This window comes from Triticum urartu, chromosome 6, assembly GCF_003073215.2.
Source record: "Triticum urartu cultivar G1812 chromosome 6, Tu2.1, whole genome shotgun sequence".
NCBI classification, from domain to species: domain Eukaryota; kingdom Viridiplantae; phylum Streptophyta; class Magnoliopsida; order Poales; family Poaceae; genus Triticum; species Triticum urartu.
Genome location: NC_053027.1, coordinates 520150165 through 520172995, shown reverse-complemented (window position 1 = coordinate 520172995; position 22831 = coordinate 520150165). Strand labels below are relative to the sequence as shown.

Here is a 22831-nt window from a genome sequence, read left to right as displayed (position 1 = left end):
TAGCAATCGTATCCATACAACTGTAATCTCGCTCACTCATTGATGGGCCCGGTTTATCGGAGCCCTCGTGGGCAACGGGCCTACTGCACGGGAGCGGCGCATGGGCCGCTGATCCGCCATCCACCTGATCTCCTGATCTAGCTTTTTTTTAGTAGCGGATTGCTCTTCTCTCCTTGGCCGTCTCTCCTCCTGCTTTCCCGGAGGATGGATCGAGATAGTAGTATGACACTATATTTTTGGGTCCGCATAACGTTCATACGTGTGGTATACTAAATATCCGCTCATATACTGTGTGTAGCGTGAGCAGGAGGTAGCCCACACGAGCTATGTATGGGCGAAAATTAGAATTGCTCATACGTGTGGGCGCAGCTACTTCATGCCACACGTCCAACAAGTACTACTCACCCTCACCCCGCGCATGTGGTACGAAGCAAATATGCCCACACGTCCTGACACAGCTACGTTAGGTACCTACAGGATGATGATTTAGTTGCCATCCGAAATGGCAGATGTAGTTATCCGGGATGGCAAATGCAGTTGTAAAAGCATGACAACTCTCTCTGTTTTGGTTAACTATAGTGGTCATGTCCAATTTATAGTAGTTGCCGCGTCTAATCAAACCATAATTACCGTGTGTGATTGACTACTTGCCACATATGGTGAAACAATAGTTGCCATGTGTGCTTACCTAGTTACCACGTGTGGTCCAACCGTAGTGGCTATGTATGGTTAATTACAGTTGGCATGTGTGTTTATCCTGATTGCCACGTACGCGCAAATGCAATTATCGTCTAGCAACGAATCATAGTTGCCATGTGTGTTTACCTAGTTACCACGTATACGCAACTGCAGTTGCCATCCAACAACCTACAAGTGTCATGTGGGCAAAAAATAGTTCATCCACACGCGTATTAGCTAGGTGGTGGTTGTGTGTGCAGAAACTAGTTCGCGCACACAATGCAGCTGGCAAAACGCATGCCGCGGGGCGTGTGGGCGAACTCTCCAACGCTCGCACACACGATGATGCCCACGTGACACTCAGTCTCCTTTGGTTTAGAGAAATTTCGTAGGAATTTTAAAGGATAAGATTCTTATAGGATTTTTTTCTTTAAAGCCCTTTGGTTCATAGGAATGGATTCCTATTCCTACACAGGATTGGTTCCTATCCTCCATATTTCATAGGAAAATAAAAAAGAGCCTAGACTCAATGGAAAAATTCCTTTGGTGTCAACCAAATGACATCTTGTTTCCTATTCCTACTCATAGGATTTGAGATACATGTCATTTCATTTCCTACAAGATTTCTATTCCTATGATAATCCTATCCTATGAACCAAAAGAGGTCATTCTAACAGATTCCTTTAAGATTCGTGCAAAACATAATCAACGTGGATTAAGGTGTGTGGACGATGTGCAAACATGCCACACGCGTGGGCGTTATCATTATTTCCCTGAGTACAGGCATAAGAGGCGATTTTTTTTGAAGCCCCACCCGTAGAACAATAGTTCTACGGTATTTTCTATTAATAAAAATAAAGTACAATTTACAAAGGAGCGTTGATTGATTTCCCAAAAAGAAGAGACCTCGAGAAAGTTAGGCTGCTTGGTGCAGGGATAAGATGATCATGAGACTGGCCACATATATATCTTGCTCGTTCGGTTTCGTTTGGACTTCATTTTAAATGTTTTCTGAAGTTACAATTGCCATGCGTTCAGATTCTCATTCCTGATGAGCTCTAGTTTGTCCGGCTGAAAAGTTGCCGGTGTGTTTGCGAAGTAACTTTAGGCGGCTAAAGTAGTGGTCATGTCACCCGCAAAAATAAAGTATTGGCCATGTCTCATGTTTTTTTTGAGAAAAAGTGGCCATGTCTCATCATGTGCTAATGCATTTGTCCAATCACGTCAAGCCATCTTTGGTGATAAATAATTTGTTGCCATTGTTTTTACAAAAAGGAATTGCATATGTCTGTAGTGGCGCAGAGGCCAAAATTCTTGATCCCAATCTAGAATTCCCGCCAAAAGGTTAGCAGGATCACATATATTCCCTCTGTTCCCAAATATAAGTCTTTCTAAAAATTTCATCAAATGACTACATACGAAGCAAAATGAGTGAATCTACACTCTAAAATATGTTTACATGCATTATGTTGTATTTCATTTTAAATGTCTAAAAAACTTATATTTAGAAACAGAGGGAGTACATGCAAATATTATTTGCATGTGCCTGCAAGAAGACAAAGTTATTCGACCACTACTATAGCACATGCAAGTGCTAGCGTTTGCCACACAGCTAAAATTCAGACGAAGCTACCGGGTTTGTTCACAAGAGGAACAATCTTATCCGGAGGGAATCGCGGCTAAGCATTCTGCTTTTGTAAAGCGATCTGTTATAGAAACAGGAGAGGAAATTCGTTCTGGTCACGTTGGCCGATTAAGGTTTGTGTGTGCAGCAGCCCAGCAGGACGGATTAGATTTGGATTCCCGGCCGTTTGCCAAAGTTTTCCCTGGAAAGCATATGTACCTCTGGCCAATTGAGACACAGCTCCCCGTCCCCTCCCGTGTCGCTCTCGCGAGCGACCCGGGGGGCAACCCTAGCCGCCGCGACTCACCCTCCCCCTCCTCTGCTCTCCTCCCTCGCTGCCGCCCAGCGACGTCGTCGGGCGAAGCCCGGCCGGTGGGGGCGGCGGCGGGGCCTCTTCTTCCCTCCCCCCTCGTGCTCCGCGGCTGGTGCGAGACGGCCGGTCGAGTGGCGGCGCCGGGCTTTGGCGGGGCCGGCGGCGCGGCGGCGGGCTCGGAGTTCGGCGGCGGGGTTGCCTGATAGGGCCGCGACGTCGAGCGGCGGGCTCGCTTGTGGCGTGGCGGCCGCGGGGGTTCCCGGTCTGGGAGGTGGCGTGGATCCGGCCCGATCCTCCCGGATCCGGCTCCTGGATGGCGGCGGGCGGTGGCCGAGGTCGGTCTTGACCTCGGAGTGGGGTGGTCTGCAGCGGCGTTGCTGCGGCCTGGTGGTTGTCCGATCTGCTCGCGGCAACGGCGGCTCTCTCTGGCGGCGGTTCGTCTGCGTCGGACTCGGGTGAGCTCCTTCCCTCTTCTTTGGACTCAGCGACGGGCTCGTCAGGCCGGGGTGGCGCCATGGTGTGGTGGTGCGCGCGAGGCCTGCTGGTGGTGGCAGGGGACTTCGGGAAGGGGCAGGGTGCCCCCTCCGTTGCATCTGGCGGCTGCTGCGGGTGGCCGCCGGAGTTCCCCTGGCCCTGATCCGGTCGCCGAGGTCACCGATCGTGCCAAGGTGTCGACTTTGGGGTGGAAGGCGAGCTTCCGCTTCGTTCTAGTCAGCCGCGTCCGTTCAATGTGTCCTGGTTGAGGGTGGAGCTCGGATACCGCGGCGGCGGCCCGGTTGGTGGTAGCCGGGGTGCTCTTGGGCGAAGCATGCGGCTTGGGCGTTCTCCGGTTAGCATGGCCGTGTGGGCGGCGTGTTGACCGGGGTGGGTCGTTCATCCAATCCGATGACGATGAGTGTTGGCCGGGGTGAAAACCTGCTCTGCTCTGCCAGGCCGACGGCGGCGGCGTTCCAGCGTCGTCCCTTTCTTGAAGGCGCCGTCGCGGCATCTCATTTGTCGTCGGAGTGCTCCGGGGAAAACTCTAATCCTTGGATTGGGTGATGGCGACACGATGGTGTCGTTCCCTTGCTGAAGGCGTCGCTCTGGAGCTCATTGTTCATCCTACTCGGCTTCTCCTCTTCGCGGTGGCCCGCCCACGGTTGAGGGCCCCGACATCATCGTAGTAGTGCTTATTGTGTTCATCTGATGTTGGCTAGGATTTTGTTGGGGTAGTGTTGCTGTTATCAGCGTCCTTGTATCCAGCCTTGAGTGTGTGCGGTGTGTGTGTTTATATCGGCAGGATTCGGTTGTTCGGTGATGCTTTATCTATAAAGCGGGGGGAAACTCTTTTTCTCAAGCATATGTACCTAGAAATATATAGATCACAATCCAGAAACCTCACGTGCTTATACTTGGCCTGCAACCAACTAATAGAAAGGCGTACGTTGGTTCGTAGGGATCGAATATGTTTTTTTGGACCATCTAGCTGTATATCGAGTGGGTTTCCTGCCAAAGAAAAAGGCGCCAGCAGGGCTGGCAATTGCAAACGCCGGGGCTGGCAATTTATGTGGTCGGCATGGCATTTTACAAAACTGCCATGGTTGTTTGTTTAATTTACGCGGACTTTTTGATAAAAACCACCGCCATGCGATACAAACTGGATAGCTTTAGGGGTGCTCGCTGGAGTGAGAGGCGTTCGTTGGAATCTCACCCCAGCGAACGCCAGGTAGCTAGACAAAAAAGTTAAGTGGGTTGGTTAAGAATATATTAGACGCATCGAAGAAGAACACATACAACTTATTCGTGTAAGAGGTGTTTGAAGTTTGAACATGAATGTGGCCACTATCAAGCTGACAAGAAGTGCGGCTACTAGGGCATCTCCAAAGCTACTCCACACCTTGCACAAAGCGAGGGGAAGAGTAGGGGAGTCCTGGATATCTGCCACGTCGACCCAATAGGCCGTTCCCCTCTTTTTAACCGTTCGCTCTCTGCCTCTTCACTATCCACTCTCCACCGCCTATCCAAACAATAGTCGTCGCTGACCACCTTTTCCCCATTGTAGTCGTGCTATGATGGCTTGCAAGATAGCCGTGGAGGAGCGCGTGGGCTGTCAAGCTATGTGGTTACTCGGCGGGTACAAAACCGTTCAACTGACGTCCCGACATGAGGGCTCCTATCCGCGTTGCCGCTTGTCGTTGAGCCCCTTCTCCTTATCCATGTGGTTGTCGTGCTCCTACGCGCAGGCATCCTTGGTCAAGAAGAAGCTCCGCAACGGATCAGTGTCTGCCTAGTTACGTAGATTAGGCTAAGTTTAAATAAATTATATCTAGTTTGTTGTAATATACTCTAATCTAGTTTGAATCACATTTGAACCGTTTGAATAACAAAAGATACCGATGTGCAGGCTCTCACAGGGCATTCGTGGACCCATCCGAATCGTGTTTGCGGACAAATGAGTGTCTCTTTCTGGATTTTTCACTTGGAGATGCCTTGCCGACAATTTTAGTGTCGATCGATCTAGATCCTAGTGAAATTGTGCACGCAATAATTGTCGTATGTACACTGTCATCCTCCAGTGCCCACTTGATTACTTATAGATCGGCAACGAACAATGCTGACATGCAAATTGAAAAGTATGGAATCGCGAATGCACAGGAAGCTAGCATTTCTTGAAAGAAGAGCAGTCCATGTACACATATATGTTGAGGTTTTTTTTAAACTTATTTCACAAAAATAGTTTTTTTACTTGTCACTTATACCTTGCCGACAGCAAGGCAAATGAACAATATACTCCTCGCCCTCGGATCAGGTCTCTTTTTCTGCGAGGAATCTCTAAGAGCTTTACTCACGAATGCATTCGCCGAGCAGTCAGTCAAAAGGCTATTGATTAGGAAGCTAGGTTCTTCTATCCAGCTCTCGATCACATCAAGCGTACAAGCATGCTCTCGGTCACACAAGTCTCCATCTTAATGTTTACGTCCTGCACCTGTTATGTACTCCCTCCGTAAAGAATATAAGAGCGTTTAGATCACTATTTTGGAAGTACTCAAGTATAACCTATGTAAACTGCAAAAATGTTTTACGTTAAGTTACACACGGAGTACAACATAGTACCAGCCATTGCATGGAACGCACGGACCCGTCGATCATCGTCGTCGTCGTGGTATGAACGAGCCGCCGAGGAAGCGGTCAACCACAGCCGGGAACCTTCTATCGTTCTTCATCTGGTTTCGCTGTCGGACTGTACGTGTGGCCTCGCTCACGCACGCCTGCTTCTGCTCCGCGATCGATTGACGAGGGCATCGCCTCAAGTCATCGATGTTTACTGTTCATCAACGTGCCGTGAACAATTGTCATCTCGTCGACCTCGATCTCGATCTCTTTCGGCTGCGATCTCCCTGGCTAGCTTGCCGTGGATTCCAAAGGAAGATCTTCCCGGCGTCGTCGTTAGATCTTCCTCTTTGTTTTCTCGTAGTGGAATTATAATGATATAAGGCCCACTTGAGCTAGCTAGCGGCCAAGATGCGGATGATCAAGACCGTCCGTCCATTGCACCTCTCGCCCGGCTTCTTTCCGGAGTATGTAGTAGTACTCTCTCCAGTCCTTTTTAATTCACATATAAGACTTGTCTGAAGTCAAACCTCGTAAACTTTGACCAAATTTATAGGAAAAAATACCAACATTTAAAATGTGAAGTCAACAACAACAAATGCATCATGACTTTAGTTTTCATATTGTATAAATTTAGCATTATAGATGTTAATATTTTTTCATATAAATATGGTCAAACTTTATGAAGTTTGACTTCAGATATTTCTTATATGCAGAGTAAAAATGACCGAAGAGAGTACTACAGATCGATGCCGCCACTTTTGCATGATATCAGCCAGGAGCCCGTGATCTGAATCTTTGACTCCTGCGCACGCTGATCCGATCCGATCCGGTATCGTGCTGCCAAATGAAATCTGCACGTACGTTCGTCTTGCTCGATCGCTTGATCAACTGGGTGGGTCATGCGCGCGTGGGAAAATGGCGTCAGGGCTCACGACCAAAGCGGATTCGAGAAAAACTCAATCGGCCAATATAAAATAGCCAGGCACGCGTGCGCAACTTTCACCGGCCAGAGACTTGCGAGCAAAGCCAGCCAACAATTCTTCTCCTCGGCCAGCCGTACGTGCAGCCGCTCACGAGTAGTGGACGCACACGCGTGTACTACATGCCAATGTCGGCCGACGTATTTTGTGCGATCCGTTCGTGACGCGGACGCGGACGCGGCAAATTTGACAATTTTAACCTGTGAATGAAATCATTTCGTAAAGTAAACTGTTTTAAATTTTTTTCATTTAAATGATCTTTTTGAGTGACGTCCGACACGAAGACGCCACACTACATTCTGCAACGATTGAGAGTTAGGCGTCGCACTATACAGTGTAGCGCCTACCGGCGCTGAACGCTGGCAAGGCATGCAACGTTTGTCAGTTAAGTGTTGTACAATATAGTGTGACGCCTTCATGTCAGGCGTCACTCAAAAAGGTCATCTGAGTGATTATTTTTTAAAACAGTTTATTTTGTGAAATGATTTCATCTATAAGTGAAAATTGTCAAATTTGCCCGCGGACGCGGACACAGCGGCGTAGGCGACAAGCGCCCACTTGCGGCCGGCCATGCCTCTGCAAGACACCCCCATCATTCATGAACTGGCAGGCCAAACAGTAGAGCTACCTAGCAAAGAGATAAACCCATAAAGTCCGTTAAAATGCCTAAGAGCATTACTAGTAGAACCCTCAAACCCTCAAACCCTCACTAACGTTTTAAGGGTTCAAAAATAATTTTTTTTTGTGCACTTTTACGGGTTAAAAAATAGGGGTAAAGATTAGAACCCTCAAATCCAACCCTTATAATGGAATATTCCCCATGAACGACGTTGTCGTTACGCGCGGGAGGTCGACGGGGCGGCCGCCGGCGACGGGGGCGACTAGCAGCGGCGGTCGCGGGCGTGGGCGCGGGAGTTGGGAGGATTTTTTCCTCCCGCACGAGGATAACCGCTAAATGAGGGTTGGGGTAGGTTTTGCTCCCCAACTCTTACTTTTGAGGATTGGGAGAGGGTTTGAGGGTTGGACTTTTAAAATTTTTTAAGGGTTTAAGGGTTAAGGAGTTCTAGTCTACGCCTTTTTTCGATGAAAATTGTAAAAAAGCAGTTATTTTTAGGGGTTTGAGGGTTTGAGGGCTCTACTAGTAATGCTCTAAGCTTGATAGCCTAGCTAGATGGCGACGGCTCGACGGGAAGCTCGGAACGGAGCAGCTCTGAACTAGACCTGGCGTGAGCTAGCTGCTCTGTTCTTACGCTAGCTACCTAGCTAGCTCCAACTTTGAAGCTGGGTTTCATTTGATCCACATATCTGGGCGCAAGAAAACCCAACCAATCAGTTAATTCATTGAGTAATTGCATATATAATGACTAAGATAAGAGGTGGGGCATGTTGCGAAGAAAATTCCAAAGTGGTATATGCGGCCGCGATGCGCTTGCATGCACATATATGTGTCGCGTTTCTAGCCTGTTATAGGGATTCGTTTACAAGAAGGTGCAAGACCGTTTTTTAGACATGGATTATCTGCATCCGAGCTTGAAACCACCTTATGGACTATAAATTCTGAGAAAACTAGTAAAAGAAATCTGAAATTTTTCGTGGATAAGCATCAATAAATGTTTTAATATCCTTCAAATTTTGACCTTGAAAAGACATCCGTGGAGCCCTGTACAGAAAAAAAACAGGGCTAAAAAGATGCATTTTTGGAGCACCTTTTTTGTTTTGTTTTGGCACACACCTCTACGGATGCATTTGGTGGCAAAATTTTGCAGAATGTTAGAACACTTGTCGATGTTTATCCATAAAAACTCCCATTTTTTTACTTTTTACTTTAGGAATGTACTGTTCGTATGGGAGCATTATTTGTGATCGGGATTAGAGCAACACTTTATTTTTACATTTTTAGTAAGACATTTTTCTTGTTTTGTATTTGGTAGATGTATGCATCTTGCTATGCAAAGATCGAGCATTCACTTAGTAATGGTTTCATACTATTGCTTATCGTGCAAAATACCATATGCTAAAAACATGAGGCAACTATTCTATATTTAAATACATAGCCCCCACTAGTAAAAAATTTAACACGCATGCTTCCACATAATCTCATTACAGATCATGGTGAATGGAGTGCCCGGCAAACCTATCTACACTTGTCAAGGACTACGGCAAGGTGACCCCTGTTGCCTATGCTCTTCATCCTCATCATGGAGCCCCTTCAAAGAATGTTTGAGCTTGCTTCTGCACGTGGGATCTTATCACCTCTTGCAAGAAGAGGAATGTCACAAAGACTCTCCATGTTTGCCGATGATGTTATGATTTTTATCAAGCCTAATGACATGGATCTCTAAGCATGCGCATCCTTGCTTCAACTATTTGGAGAGGTCTCGGGTTTGCAAGTCAACATGTTGAAGAGCGCAACACTACCCATAAGATGCACTCCAGAGAATATGGAACGAGTTAGTGAGATACTTGGATGCCTGATCGGTAACTTCCCTTGCAAATACTTGGGTCTTCCACTCACGATCAGGAAACAAATGGCTGCCGAACTCTCGGGATTGGTCGACCAGCTTGCCGGATGCCTTCCAAACTGGAAGGCGGCAAATATGCCGAAAAGTGGGAGAATGATGTTGGTCCAGTCAATGATGTCCGCGATACTTATTCATGCAGTGATGACACTCAACATTCCACTCAAGACGATCATGGCCATGGTCAAGATATGTCGTGGATTCCTTTGGTGTGCCAAACCACACGCGAATGGAGGCCAGTGTGCGGTAGCCTGGAATTCAGTGTGGTCTCCAAAGTGGGCTAGTGTACTGGGTTTGCCAAACCTTAGGTGGCTCAACATTGCAATGCATGCCAGATGGGCATGGCTGCAATGCACATACACGTCTAGACATTGGGCAGAGTTTGAGATCACGGTGCCTGACGAATCTCTTCAATTGTTCTAGATGGAACTAGTATCCTATTCTGGAGGACCAGTGGCTGCATGGGCTAAGAGTTCAAGAGTTGGCGCCTAACATCTTTGCATGTATTGGGCTCAGTGCGAGATCGTCCAGAACGGTTGCACAAGCATTATCTGAAGGAACTTGGGCCATTGATATCGGGCTAGAGTTGATAGCCCAGGAGCTCCATGAATACTCCCACCTATGGACTCAAATAGCAATGGTGGAGCTACGCGCAGACATACCCGACTCCATCACAAGGGCTTGGGAGACGAACGGATGCTTCTCGACGTGTTCGGCCTATGCAACAAAATTCTGGGCTAGAGAGGCTATACCTATGGTCGAGTTCTCATGGAAATTTAGAGCACCACTGAGGTGCCACTTCTTTGCACGGCTTTCTCTGAAAAATAAATGTTGGACGTCAGACCGACTGGCAAGACGCGATCTTGATCATCAAGAAGCCTGCCCTTTTTGTGAGCAAGAGGAGGAAAGCATAGATCACATATTGCTGCAGTGTGTGCTGGCGAGGGAAGTATGGCCACGGGTCTGCAATTCTATGAGCAAACCAATGTGGATCCCAACAAGTGGCTCGAGGTTGACCGACTGGTGCACACAGAAGACGGCGACAACATTGGGTAAGAAGGACGTGTCAGCTCTCATACTGCTTGTGATGTTGGAACTGTGGAAGCACCATAACGCCGTTGTGTTTGATGGAGCGACTCCATCTTCACAACATGTGATGTGTATAACAGAAGTGGAAGGCAAAACGTGGAAGCAAGCGGGTATTCTCAAAGGAGAGTTGGACACCTTCTTTAGGGAGGTGTCGACGTGGGTGAGTGTGAGAAGTTAGCTTTTCTATTCTTTTGGGTGGAGCGGGTGGAGTTGGTGTTGCATAATTTGTAATTGCCAACGTGGACGGACTCTTTACCTCCTCTATCTCCTTTAATATATAGTAGTACACACACTCGTGTGTATTCGGAAAAACCCCAGATATCCATCCGATTGAAATTACATGACATCAAAAGTCATGCAAATACTCTTATGCAAACCATACCATCTCATTAAGTCATGTACCTAACTTATATCACGATGGTATGTGTTTTTTCAAGCGGAATCAAGTCATGCATGTCAGTCATAAATTATTTTTTTGCATTTTTTTTGATAACAAATGATATATGTGTTGAAAGCTGGGAGCAAAGAAATATAGTTCAAGCTTCACATATTTGTTAAAGGTTGGCGCCACGTTAAATTCAATTGAACCTTTTCTTTTTTATATTTGTCACATACTTCATAAATTTCATTGTTTTTAATTGTAAAGCAAGAATACTCTTGCATTTGTTTTCCATTAGTTTTTGTTGTTTTTAAGCACATGTTTTTGCATTTGTTTAATACGGTTTCCGGAGCAATGTGTGAAGCACTATTTAGTTTTTAGTATTGGTAGGCTAGCCAGCTAAGCTAAGCAACTTGCTCATGTCTACTAGTGCGAGAACTTAAGAAGTAGCTTGTTGCACTAGAATTTCAAAAAAGTCTGCTACCAAATACTTGCAACCGTTTGATGCTCCTTATCTCTACTTGTAAGAAAGTGCAAAGCAGGCTCTTTCCTGGACACTCATGCAGCTAATGCACAAGTTGTAGGGCGGGGATTTGCACAAACAACATGGATATGCCAAAAGTTGCACAGGAAGGAAAAAAAACACCCCAGCCGAGCTCTATATGTCAAATGTTGAACTTCCAAGACATGGTATCTGAATAAAGGACAACGGTGAAAAGGATACACATGTTGTATTTTTTTGGATTGCCACCAAAGTTTACACTATCAAGGTGCGACTTTCCCCGTCTCTCCGGTGCCTTGTTTTGGGTGGCTGATGCATGGAGACGGTGCTTGGTAGCGGGTAGCAGCAATCCATCGCGGCGGTGTGGTGTTGTGGACGTGGTGTGCGACGGCTATGCGGATGGACAAGCAATGGAGCCACATGCTCGACGGAGTTGGTAGTAGCCATGGTGATGAAGTCGTGAGTCGTGGTATGTTGTCTAGGGGCAGGTTGCAATGTCCAGATTTACCACTGACGTACACTAGTGATGCAGGCGTGATATCGCCGATGCGTTCCAAATGGGGGTTTTGGTGGTCCGTTTCCTCATCAGTGTAATCGCGATCATGCGTCGATGGATGCTATTGGCTCCAAAGACGCTCTCGGCGACCAGATTGTCTGCTTCATGTTTGCACGACTTTCAGTTAGCGTGGTTGTGTCCACGTCCAAATTGTGTACACTCAAACATCTTTGTCATGTCAACAACTGTTCGGCGTGGATCTTCGTTACTTTTTCTCCGTCTAGACAAAGCTTCGGTCTTGTATGACTTTACTTTTTTGTCGACGTAATACTTTGTCTGTGTGCATTACTATTGGCTATGTGCATCATAATAGTGCAAAGGTCGGATATTGGCTCATCGTGTCTTGTATCTTCTTGATGCTTCATTATGAGTGAATAAAAATGTTGTTTATAAGAAAATAATCATTTTTTGTACATGACCAAAACGTGATCCTTGTTTGGATGATACCAATTTTTTGGCATGCCAATGGCAACTCTACTTCGTGTTTTTAGCCACTGTTAGCAACTTGTGGTAATCAAAACCTCAACCGCAAATTTGGCCAGCTAATTTTTGGAATGGTAACTTGGCAACAGACCAAACACACTCCCATTCTACGGGAGGTATTTAAATCAAGTGCTCGTGATAGGTTTCCCGGTGATGCCACTAGTAGAAAAAGGGGGCTTTCGTTCGGGCCTGGTCAGGCCATTAGTCCTGGTTCTTCCACGAACCGGGACCAATGGATGCATTCGTCCCGGTTCATGAGCCCAAGGGGCCGGCCGGGGCCTCGTGGGCATTGGTCTCGGTTCGTATGGACCCGTTTATCCCGGTTCCAGGCACGAACCGGGACCAATGGGCCTCGCTCCTGGCCCACAAACATTGGTCCCGGTTCTTGGCTCGAACCGGGACAGAAGGCTGGGCTCTAGTCCTGGTTCCAGCCATGAACCGGGACAAATGAGTTGTCTATATATACTCCATTGATGCAGCAGAGCACTCCACAGTGCTCTGTTTTTTCTGGCCGGCGAGGAGAGAGCATTTGGGTGCTCTAGCTCACCTCCTATGCACACTAGGATGTTTCGATGAAATGTCCAAACCACGCTAGTTAAGCTATCTCCTCTCGAAGCTCGACCTCCAAACTTCATTTTCCCCGAGATTTATCTAGATTTAGCGATCCGTCACGTCCCGTCCCCGTCTTCACCGCCGTCGATCTCCCTCGCCGATCTCGTCGCCTGCACCACTGTGGTGAGCCTCTTATCTTCTTCTGAAAGAAAAAAATTCTTACTTTAGATAGATACTTGTCTAATTTTCTTACTTTTATTATTGCTTGTGCTTATATAGTGCGATGGTTTTGGTATCCGGCCCCGTCGGCCCTCGTCCTGGCTATGATTCAGATGTGGTATATATTATCTTTTATAACTATTTGGTTCATTTATTATTTATGACAATTATGCCCATCAAGTTGACATAGATTTTATTTATGTAGGAGGTAGTTGAACCAGAAATTCCAACCGACCCTATTGTCGAGAGGTTAAATTTAGTTGAAGAAGAAAACAATTACTTGAAGGAAAAAATAAAAAAATTGAGGAGGAGAAGATGATATTGGAGTTGCATGTTGCGGATGTCGTCGATGATCACAAGATCAAGATGGATGCAATGGGGTTGAAGATGAGAAAGATTAGAAAATATGCCATTCATACCGAGGCTTGGTATCATTATGCCGTTGGATCAATTTTTACCTTGGTTGTGATTATGATCACATTTATTGTTGCATTGAAAGGTTTCACATAGTTTCAATGTATGGTTTAACTAGATGCTCTGGAGAGCTATATGTTGTTCAATGAGAACTATGTATGTACTTTGTTTTAATTGTGATGATGAACTTCTATTGATTTGGTCACTTATCTATCCATGAGAGCTATATGTACTAAATTGATGATGTAGCTTTGAATAGTGCATTTTATACACGAAGTGCATCCAGTTTTTCCGTAAGCCTCTCTACTTTCTTGCACATGCTATGTGGGTGAAATGATGATACCATGCCAACTTTCAACCTTTTCAGAGTTCATTTGTAGTTTGTAGTGCTTTTCAATTTCAGGGTCTTATAGCTCAAAATAATCAGTAAATGCATGAAAAATAACAAATGAAGTCAGAAAGGGTTGAAAATTGATGATGTGACTTTGAATGGTGCATTTTGAACATAGTAAAAGTATGGAGTTCAAATAAGTTCAAAAAAATGAAAATCCCTTTGTAACAGACGAGTTTCCGTATGAAACCTGATACTTCGAAAGAGACTGTCCGTTTTGTACACGAAGTGCATCCAGTTTTTGCCGTAAGCCTCTCTACTTTTCTTGCACATGCTGTGGGTGAAATGATGATACATTCCAACTTTAAAACTTTAGAGTTCATTTGTAGTGCTTTTCATTTCAGGTCTATAACTCAAAATATCAGTAAAATGGCATGAAAAATAACAAATGAAGTCAAAAGGGTTGAAATTTGATGATGTGCTTTGAATGGTGCATTTTGAATAAAGAAAAAGTATGGAGTTCAAATAAGTTCAAAAAATGAAAATCCCTTTCTAACAGACGAGTTTCGTATAACCCGTGATACTTCGAAAGAGATGTGCATTTTGTACACGGAAGGTGCATCATTTTTGGCGTAAGCCCTCTCTTACTTTCTGCACATTCTATGTGGATGAAATGATGATACCATGGTCAACTTCAACCTTTCAGAGTTCATTTGTAGTGCTTTTCAATTCAGGGTCTTATAGCTCAAAAAATAATCAGTAAATGCATGAAAAATAATAAATAATGAATTTCAGGGTCTTTCAGTAAAATGAATTATCATAAAATAAATTAAATAAGTAATTTGAAACAAAATATTATAAAATTTAATAAAATATAAGTAGAAATAAAATAAAATAAAATAAAATTTAATAACATAAATAAAATTTATGAAACTAAAAATATCAAAGTATTTTCTGTTCAAAACATTATAAGCAACCTCTAAAATTTTTGAAACTAAAATTATATAAAATTGATGCAACTAAAATTATCAAAGTATTTTCTGTTCAAAATCATTAAAAGCAAAAAAAAAATTCATAAAGAACTTTTTTTGTTAGAAACTTTAATAGCAAAAATAATTATCATAAAATAAAATAAATAAGTAATTAGAAACAAAATAAAATAAAATAAATAAGTATTTTGTTGTAAGTAGAAACAAAACAAAAAAATAAAGCAAAAAAGAAAAAAATAAAAATTTTGCCACCTACTGGGCCACCACAGCATGGATACGACTAGAAACTCATCAATGGGCCAGGATTCAGGCCCGCAGAAGGCCCAATAGGTCCATCAGGCACAGCAGTCACAATTAGCCCCGTAATCCTGCAATGGAGAGGAGCTCGAGAGGGGTGCGGCAGTGGGGGCTTATAAACCACTGCGTGCCGCTCTCGACTAGCGAGGTGGGACTAAACTCCCACCACCACCCGGCTGTGCCAGGCCTTTGGTCCCGGTTCGTGGCACAAACCAGGACTAAAGGGGTGCATTGGTTCCGGTTCGTGGTCACCGCTTCCTGCCCTTTGGGCTGCTGAAAAGATACCTTTGGTCCCAGTTGGTGGCACCAACCGGGACTAAAGGGTGCATTGGTCCCGGTTTGTGCTATGAACCGGAACCAATGCTCTTAGTATATAAGAAGGACTTGTGAACATTTTCACTTCTCATCTCGCAGTTCCGCCTCGACGACGCCGACGACATCGACGCCGCCAGGCTGCCGCGCGCCCCCGTCCACCGTCTCCGTCATCGCCGTCGCCCTTGCCCCCGCCTCACCGCACCCCGCCCCGACGTCGACGCGCCCCGCCCCGACCTCGCCGTCGCCGAGCCCTGCCTTGACCTCGCTGCGCCTCGCCATCGCGCACGCCGCGCCCTGCCCCGACCTCGCCGCCGCTCGCGTGCACTGTGAGCGCCTCACCGCACGGTTCCGCCTCCTCCCCCCTTCTCCCCCGCGCCCAACGCCGCCGCGCGCCCGCCCCAACACCGCCGCCCGCCCCGACGCTGACGATGAAGCAGGCCCCCTATTCACACACACACACACGCACACACACACACACACACACACACATATATATATATATATATATGTTCATATTGTAGTAGTAGTAGATGATGATGATGATGTATGTATGTTCATAATATGCAAAAGATAGGATTTTTTCTGTTCATAGATTTTTTGGGGTGATATCATTGTAGAATATGCAAATGTTTGTATGTTCATATGCAAAGAATATGTCATTTTTTAATAAAAATTTTATGATTTTTTCTATTGTAATTTTGTTCATAGAATTTTTAGTTTATATATATGTTCGTATGCAAAAGTTAGGATTATTTTAGTTTACATATGTTTAGTTTAGGAAGAAGGAAAAGAAAAAGGAGAAGAAGAGGAGAAATAAATAAGAAGAGGAAAAAAGGAGAAAAAAAAGAGGAGAAGAAGAATTCTTCTTCTCCTCTTTTTTTTTCTTCTTATTTTTTTTCTTCTCCCTTTTCTTTTTTTTTCCATGTATTTATAATTTATGTCCCGATAATTTCAACACAAGGGGGGGGGGGTCGATATACCCCCTCCCCTATAACATTATTTTCCCATGTATGTATGTCGTCGTTGTTGATATAACTCCCTCCCGGATAACTTCGACATGAGGGGCGGTCGATATATATACCCCCTCTCGACCGTGATAACTTATACCATGGGTGCACCTCCCGGCCCTCTCGCTCGACCAAAACTCTCGAGGACACCCAAACCCTAGAAAAAACAATGTCGGTCTCCTACCCCCTCCCGCCGCGCCCCTACCCGATCGACAAACTCTCTTGAGACCACCCAAATTTACCAAGTTAAAAGAGCGTTGTCGTCGAGGCCACCCCAAACCCTAGAGAAGCGTCGAGGCCAGGCCACTAATATGATTCCTTATTGTGCTTAGCTAGCTAGTTCAACGTTTGCCACTAATATATCCATCTGTCATGTTTGAATAATAATTGTCATGTTGTAAATATTTGCAGAAACTATGGATCCGCACCCCCGAGACGAAGCATAAGAAGCGGTGTTGGGGGAGATAATCGATGCCGACTTGTCATTTCTCAACGACACATGCACCGATGGTCTGGAAAGACAGGATGAAGAAGCAGGCTACGACGACGATGATCAAACAATGGAGGAAGGACACCGTCATGACGGCTCCAGTGACCGAATGGAGGGGGAAGGACACCGTGATGACGGCTCCGGTGACCGAATGGAGGGGGAAGGACACCGTGATGACGGCTCCGGTGACCGAATGGAGGGGGAAGGACACCGTGATGACGGCTCCGGTGACCGAACGGAGTCCGGCCAGGTGTATATATTAATTAATTAAGCATGTGCCGACTATACCAAATTGATGCATTAATTGCTTTTGGTATGTACACATATTAACTATCTTCTTTTTCTTATTTTCTAGCCCTCCGGATCGAGCAACACTTCGATAACGAGACGAGGCCCGAAGAGAAAGTTGCGCTCGGATGAAAGGTACACGATCATCGAAATTGATCGCGCTGGCCAACCGATCAAACCCCTCCGGACCAAGCAAAAATTTAATGCTCAGTGCAGGGTTCTAGTTAGGGACATGATCCCGATTAGCATCGAGCAATGGTTGAAGCCTAAGGACAAAGACTCTCATGTGTCTTATGTCAGCGATGGGCAGAAAGCTGATCTTTGGACCGCGCTGCAGGAAAATTTCACCTTCCCGCCAGAGGAGGATCCGGAGAATCCAGTTAAAAGCCAATGATCAAGGCTTATGCTCTTAAGAAGATGTCTGAGCTATTCAGGAGGTGGAAGAATGAGCTGAAATCATCATTTGTCGACCAAGACAAGACTCCAGAATTCATCGGCCAATTTGAGAAGATCAAAGATCAGTGGCACGCATTTGTCACCAAAAAGAAATCTGAGAGAGCAGCGAAGATGTTAGCGACAAACAATAAAAATGCGGCAAAGAAGAAGCATCACCATCGCATGGGGTCAGGTGGCTACCTGAAAGCCCGGCCGTTGTGGGACAAGGCTGAGAATGACCTCATTGCTAAAGGGATCGAACCAGAGACGCGACGCTGGCCAGACTGTTGCAGGACTTGGTTCTTCGGGGTTGGGGGAAAATTGGACCCTGTAACAGGGAACTGCATTTGGACCAACGAGCAGCTGAACACACCCATCTAGAAGCTTCAGGAGTATATCGAAAAGGCGCAGCAAGGGACGTTCGTTCCGTACAGAGAGAACGACGAGCTCACAGAGGCCCTCAGAAATCCCGAGCACCCCGGACGGACATGAGTCACACCAGGCTCCCTTTCGTGGAAGGCTGGATTTCCCGACGCAGGCGGTTACAAACGCTGGGAGAGGAAGAAGAAAAAGGAGTTGACCCAACTACAGGCGCTGCACACAAGGGTACAAGCGCTAGAGGAATGAGACGAGGCCCGCAGCGCGTGACCTGCCGAAGCTGCGACACCCGAAGCTACCCCGCCATCTCAGCGGAGAAGCAGCGTGGCTTCCAAGGAGCCGCTTCAGGAGCCTGTCTTCACGGATCCTGCTAGCTACCCCGTGGATGCTATCACGGAGTCTCAGAATTGCCACCTTATGACGCAGTGGATAGAATTCAAGGTTGAAGGAAATATGCCCTAGAGGCAATAATAAAGTTATTATTTATTTCCTTATATCATGATAAATGTTTATTATTCATGCTAGAATTGTATTAACCGGAAACATAATACTTGTGTGAATACATAAACAAACAAAGTGTCACTAGTATGCCTCTACTTGACTAGCTCGTTAATCGAAGATGGTTATGTTTCTTAACCATAGACATGAGTTGTCATTTGATTAACGAGATCACATCATTAGGAAAATGATGTGATTGACATGACCCATTCCATTAGCTTAGCACCCGATCGTTTAGTATGTTGCTATTGTTTTCTTCATGACTTATACATGTTCCTATGACTATGAGATTATGCAACTCCCGTTTACCGGAGGAACACTTTGTGTGCTACCAAACGTCACAACGTAACTGGGTGATTATAAAGGTGCTCTACAGGTGTCTTCAAAGGTACATGTTGGGTTGGCGTATTTCGAGATTAGGATTTGTCACTCCGATTGTCGAAGAGGTATCTCTGGGCCCTCTCGGTAATGCACATCACTTAAGCCTTGCAAGCAATGCAACTAATAAGTTAGTTGCAAGATGATGTATTATAGAACGAGTAAAGAGACTTGCCGGTAACGAGATTGAACTAGGTATTGAGATACCGACGATCGAATCTCAGGCAAGTAACATACCGATGACAAAGGGAACAAACGTATGTTGTTATGCGGTCTGACCGATAAAGATCTTCATAGAATATGTAGGAGCCAATATGAGCATCCAGGTTCCGCTATTGGTTATTGACCGGAGACGTGTCTCGGTCATGTCTACATTGTTCTCGAACCCGTAGGGTCCGCACACTTAACGTTACGATGACAGTTTCATTATGAGTTTATATATATTTTGATGTACCGAAGGTTGTTCGGAGTCCCGGATGTGATCACGGACTTGACGAGGAGTCTCGAAATGGTCGAGACATAAATATCGATATATTGGACGACTATATTTGGACACCAGAAAGGTTCCGGGTGAGATTGGAACAATACTGGATCACCGGGAGGTTATCGGAACCCCCCGGGAGGTATATGGGCCTTATGGGGCCTTAGTGGAAAGGAGGGGAAAGGAGCAAGGGAGGGGGCGCGCCCCCCAAGCCCAATCCGAATTGGGAGGGGGGTCGGGCCCCCTTTCCTTCCTCCCTCCTTCCTCTTCCTTCCCTCTCCTACTCCTAATAGGAAAAAGGGGAGTCCTACTCCCTGTGGGAGTTGGACTCCCCCTTAGGGCGCGCCACCTTCCTTGGCCGGCCCCTCCTCCACTCCTTTATATACGGGGGCAGGGGGCACCCCAGAGACACAACAATTGATCATTGATCTCTTAGCCGTGTGCGGTGCCCCCCTCCACCATAATCCTCGATAATATTGTAGCGGTGCTTAGGCGAAGTCCTGCGACGGTAGAACATCAAGATCGTCACCACGCCATCGTGCTGACGGAACTCATCCCCGACACTTTGCTGGATCGGAGTCTGGGGATCGTCATCGAGCTGAACATGTGCTAGAACTCGTAGGTGCCGTAGTTTCGGTGCTTGATCGGTCGGGCCGTGAAGACGTACGACTACATCAACCGCGTTATGCTAACGCTTCCGCTTCCGGTCTATAAGGGTACGTAGACAACACTCTTCCCTCTCGTTGCTATGCATCACCATGATCTTGCGTGTGCGTAGGAATTTTTTTGAAATTACTACGTTCCCCAACAGTGGCATCAGAGCTTAGGTTTTATGCGTTGATGTTATGCACGAGTAGAACACAAGTGAGTTGTGGGCGATATAAGTCATACTGCTTACCAGCATGTCATACTTTGGTTCGGCGGTATTGTTGGATGAAGCGGCCCAGACCGACATTACGCGTACGCTTACGCGAGACTGGTTCTACCGACGTGCTTTGCACATAGGTGGCTGGCGGGTGTCAGTTTCTCCAACTTTAGTTGAACCGAGTGTGGCTACGCCCGGTCCTTGCGAAGGTTAAAACAACACCAACTTGAAAAACTATCGTTGTGGTTTTGATGCGTAGGTAAGAACGATTCTTGCTAAGCCCGTAGCAGCCACGTAAAACTTGCAACAACAAAGTAGAGGACGTCTAACTTGTTTTTGCAGGGCATGTTGTGATGTGATATGGTAAAGACATGATGCTAAATTTTATTGTATGAGATGATCATGTTTTTAACCGAGTTATCGGCTACTGGCAGGAGCCATATGGTTGTCGCTTTATTGTATGCAATGCAATCGCGCTTATTGGAAAGTAGTACATCACAGAAACCGGTTTCTGTGACACCTACACCAATTAGTGAGGAAGCTAATGATGATGATCATGAAACTTCAGAACAAGTTACTACTGAACCTCGTAGATCAACTAGAGTAAGATCCGTACCAGAGTGGTACGGTAATCCTGTTCTGGAAGTCATGCTACTAGATCATGATGAACCTACGAACTATGAAGAAGCGATGGTGAGCCCAGATTCCGCAAAATGGCTTGAAGCCATGAAATCTGAGATGGGATCCATGTATGAGAACAAAGTGTGGACTTTGGTTGACTTTCCCAATGATCGGCAAGCAATTGAGAATAAATGGATCTTCAAGAAGAAGACTGACGCTGACGGTAATGTTACTGTCTACAAAGTTTGACTTGTCACAAAAGGTTTCCGACAAGTTCAAGGGATTGACTACGATGAGACCTTCTCACCCGTAGCGATGCATAAATATCGATATATTGGACGACTATATTTGGACACCGGAAAGGTTCCGGGTGAGATTGGGACAATCCTGGATCACCGGGAGGTTATCGGAACCCCCCGGGAGGTATATGGTGTTGGGGAACGTAGCAGAATTTTAAAATTTTCTACGCATCACCAAGATCAATCTATGGAGTCATCTAGCAACGAGAGAGAGGAGTTCATCTACATACCCTTGTAGATCGCGAGCGGAAGCGTTCAAGAGAACGGGGTTGATGGAGTCGTACTCGTCGTGATCCAAATCACCGATGACCGAGCGCCGAACGGACGGCACCTCCGCGTTCAACACACGTACGGTTGGGGAAGACGTCTCCTCCTTCTTGATCCAGCAAGGGGGAAGGAGAGGTTGATGGAGATCCAGCAGCACGATGGCGTGGTGGTGGAAGCAGCGGGGATCTCGGCAGGGCTTCGCCAAGCTCAGCGAGAGGGAGAGGTGTTACGAGGGGAGAGGGAGGCGCCAGGGGCTAGGGTGCGGCTCCCATGCGCCTCCCCACTATATATAGGGGTGGAGGGGGCTGTTTTCTTGCCCTCCAAGTCCATTGGGGCGTTGGCAAAGGTGGGGGGAAAGAAATCCCATCATTTCCCTTCCCCACCGATTGTTATCCCCCCTTTTTAGGGATCTTGATCTTATCCCTTCGGGATATGATCTTATTCCTTCTAAGGGGGGATCTTGGTGCGCCTTGACCAGGGGAGTGGGGCCTTGCCCCCACTAACCACGTTCATGTGGGCCCCCCCATGCAGGTGGGCCCCACTCCGAAACCTTCTAGAACCTTCCCGGTACAATACCGAAAAATCCCGAACATTTTCCGGTGGCCAAAATAGGACTTCCCATATATAAATCTTTACCTCCGGACCATTACGGAACTCCTCGTGACATCCGGGATCTCATCCGGGACTCTGAACAACTTTCGGATTACCGCATACTAATATCTCTACAACCCTAGCGTCACCGAACCTTAAGTGTGTAGACCCTACGGGTTCGGGAGACATGCAGACATGACCGAGACGACTCTCCGGTCAATAACCAACAACGGGATCTGGATACCCATGTTGGATCCCACATGTTCCATGATGATCTCATCGGATGAACCACGATGTCGAGGATTCAATCAATCCCGTATTCAATTCCCTTTGTCCAGCGGTATTGTACTTGCCCGAGATTGGATCGTCGGTATCCGATACCTTGTTCAATCTCGTTACCGGCAAGTCTCTTTACTCGTTCCGTAACACATCATCCCGTGATCAACTCCTTGGTCACATTGTGCACATTATGATGATGTCCTATCGAGTGGGCCCAGAGATACCTCTCCGTCACACGGAGTGACAAATCCCAGTCTCGATTCGTGCCAACCCAACAGACACTTTCGGAGATACCCGTAGTGCACCTTTATAGCCACCCAGTTACGTTGTGACGTTTGGCACACCCAAAGCATTCCTACGGTATCCGGGAGTTACACAATCTCATGGTCTAAGGAAATGATACTTGACATTTAGAAAAGCTTTAGCATACGAACTACACGATCTTTGTGCTAGGCTTAGGATTGGGTCTTGTCCATCACATCATTCTCCTAATGATGTGATCCCGTTATCAACGACATCCAATGTCCATGGTTAGGAAACCGTAACCATCTATTGATCAACGAGCTAGTTAACTAGAGGCTTACTAGGGACATGGTGTTGTATATGTATCCACACATGTAT

The 22831-nt window shown here is 46.2% G+C and overlaps 1 protein-coding gene across 1 annotated transcript; it reads left to right on the top strand.

Moving 5' to 3' along the window:
• The first annotated feature begins 524 nt into the window (after positions 1-524).
• LOC125516900 lies at positions 525-5328 on the top strand. Its single transcript, XM_048682171.1, has 3 exons — positions 525-539; positions 2472-3070; positions 4999-5328. The coding sequence occupies exons 1-3, from the start codon at positions 525-527 to the stop codon at positions 5048-5050; spliced, it is 666 nt and encodes a 221-aa protein (XP_048538128.1). The 3' UTR covers positions 5051-5328.
• Positions 5329-22831: the final 17503 nt, after the last annotated feature.

Excerpts from the sequence above, each read along its gene's own strand:
- LOC125516900 (XM_048682171.1), top strand. Across the intron at positions 3,071-4,998 it reads TTCGTCTGCGTCGGACTCGG|GCTCTCACAGGGCATTCGTG; the intron begins GTGAGCTCCTTC and ends ACCGATGTGCAG.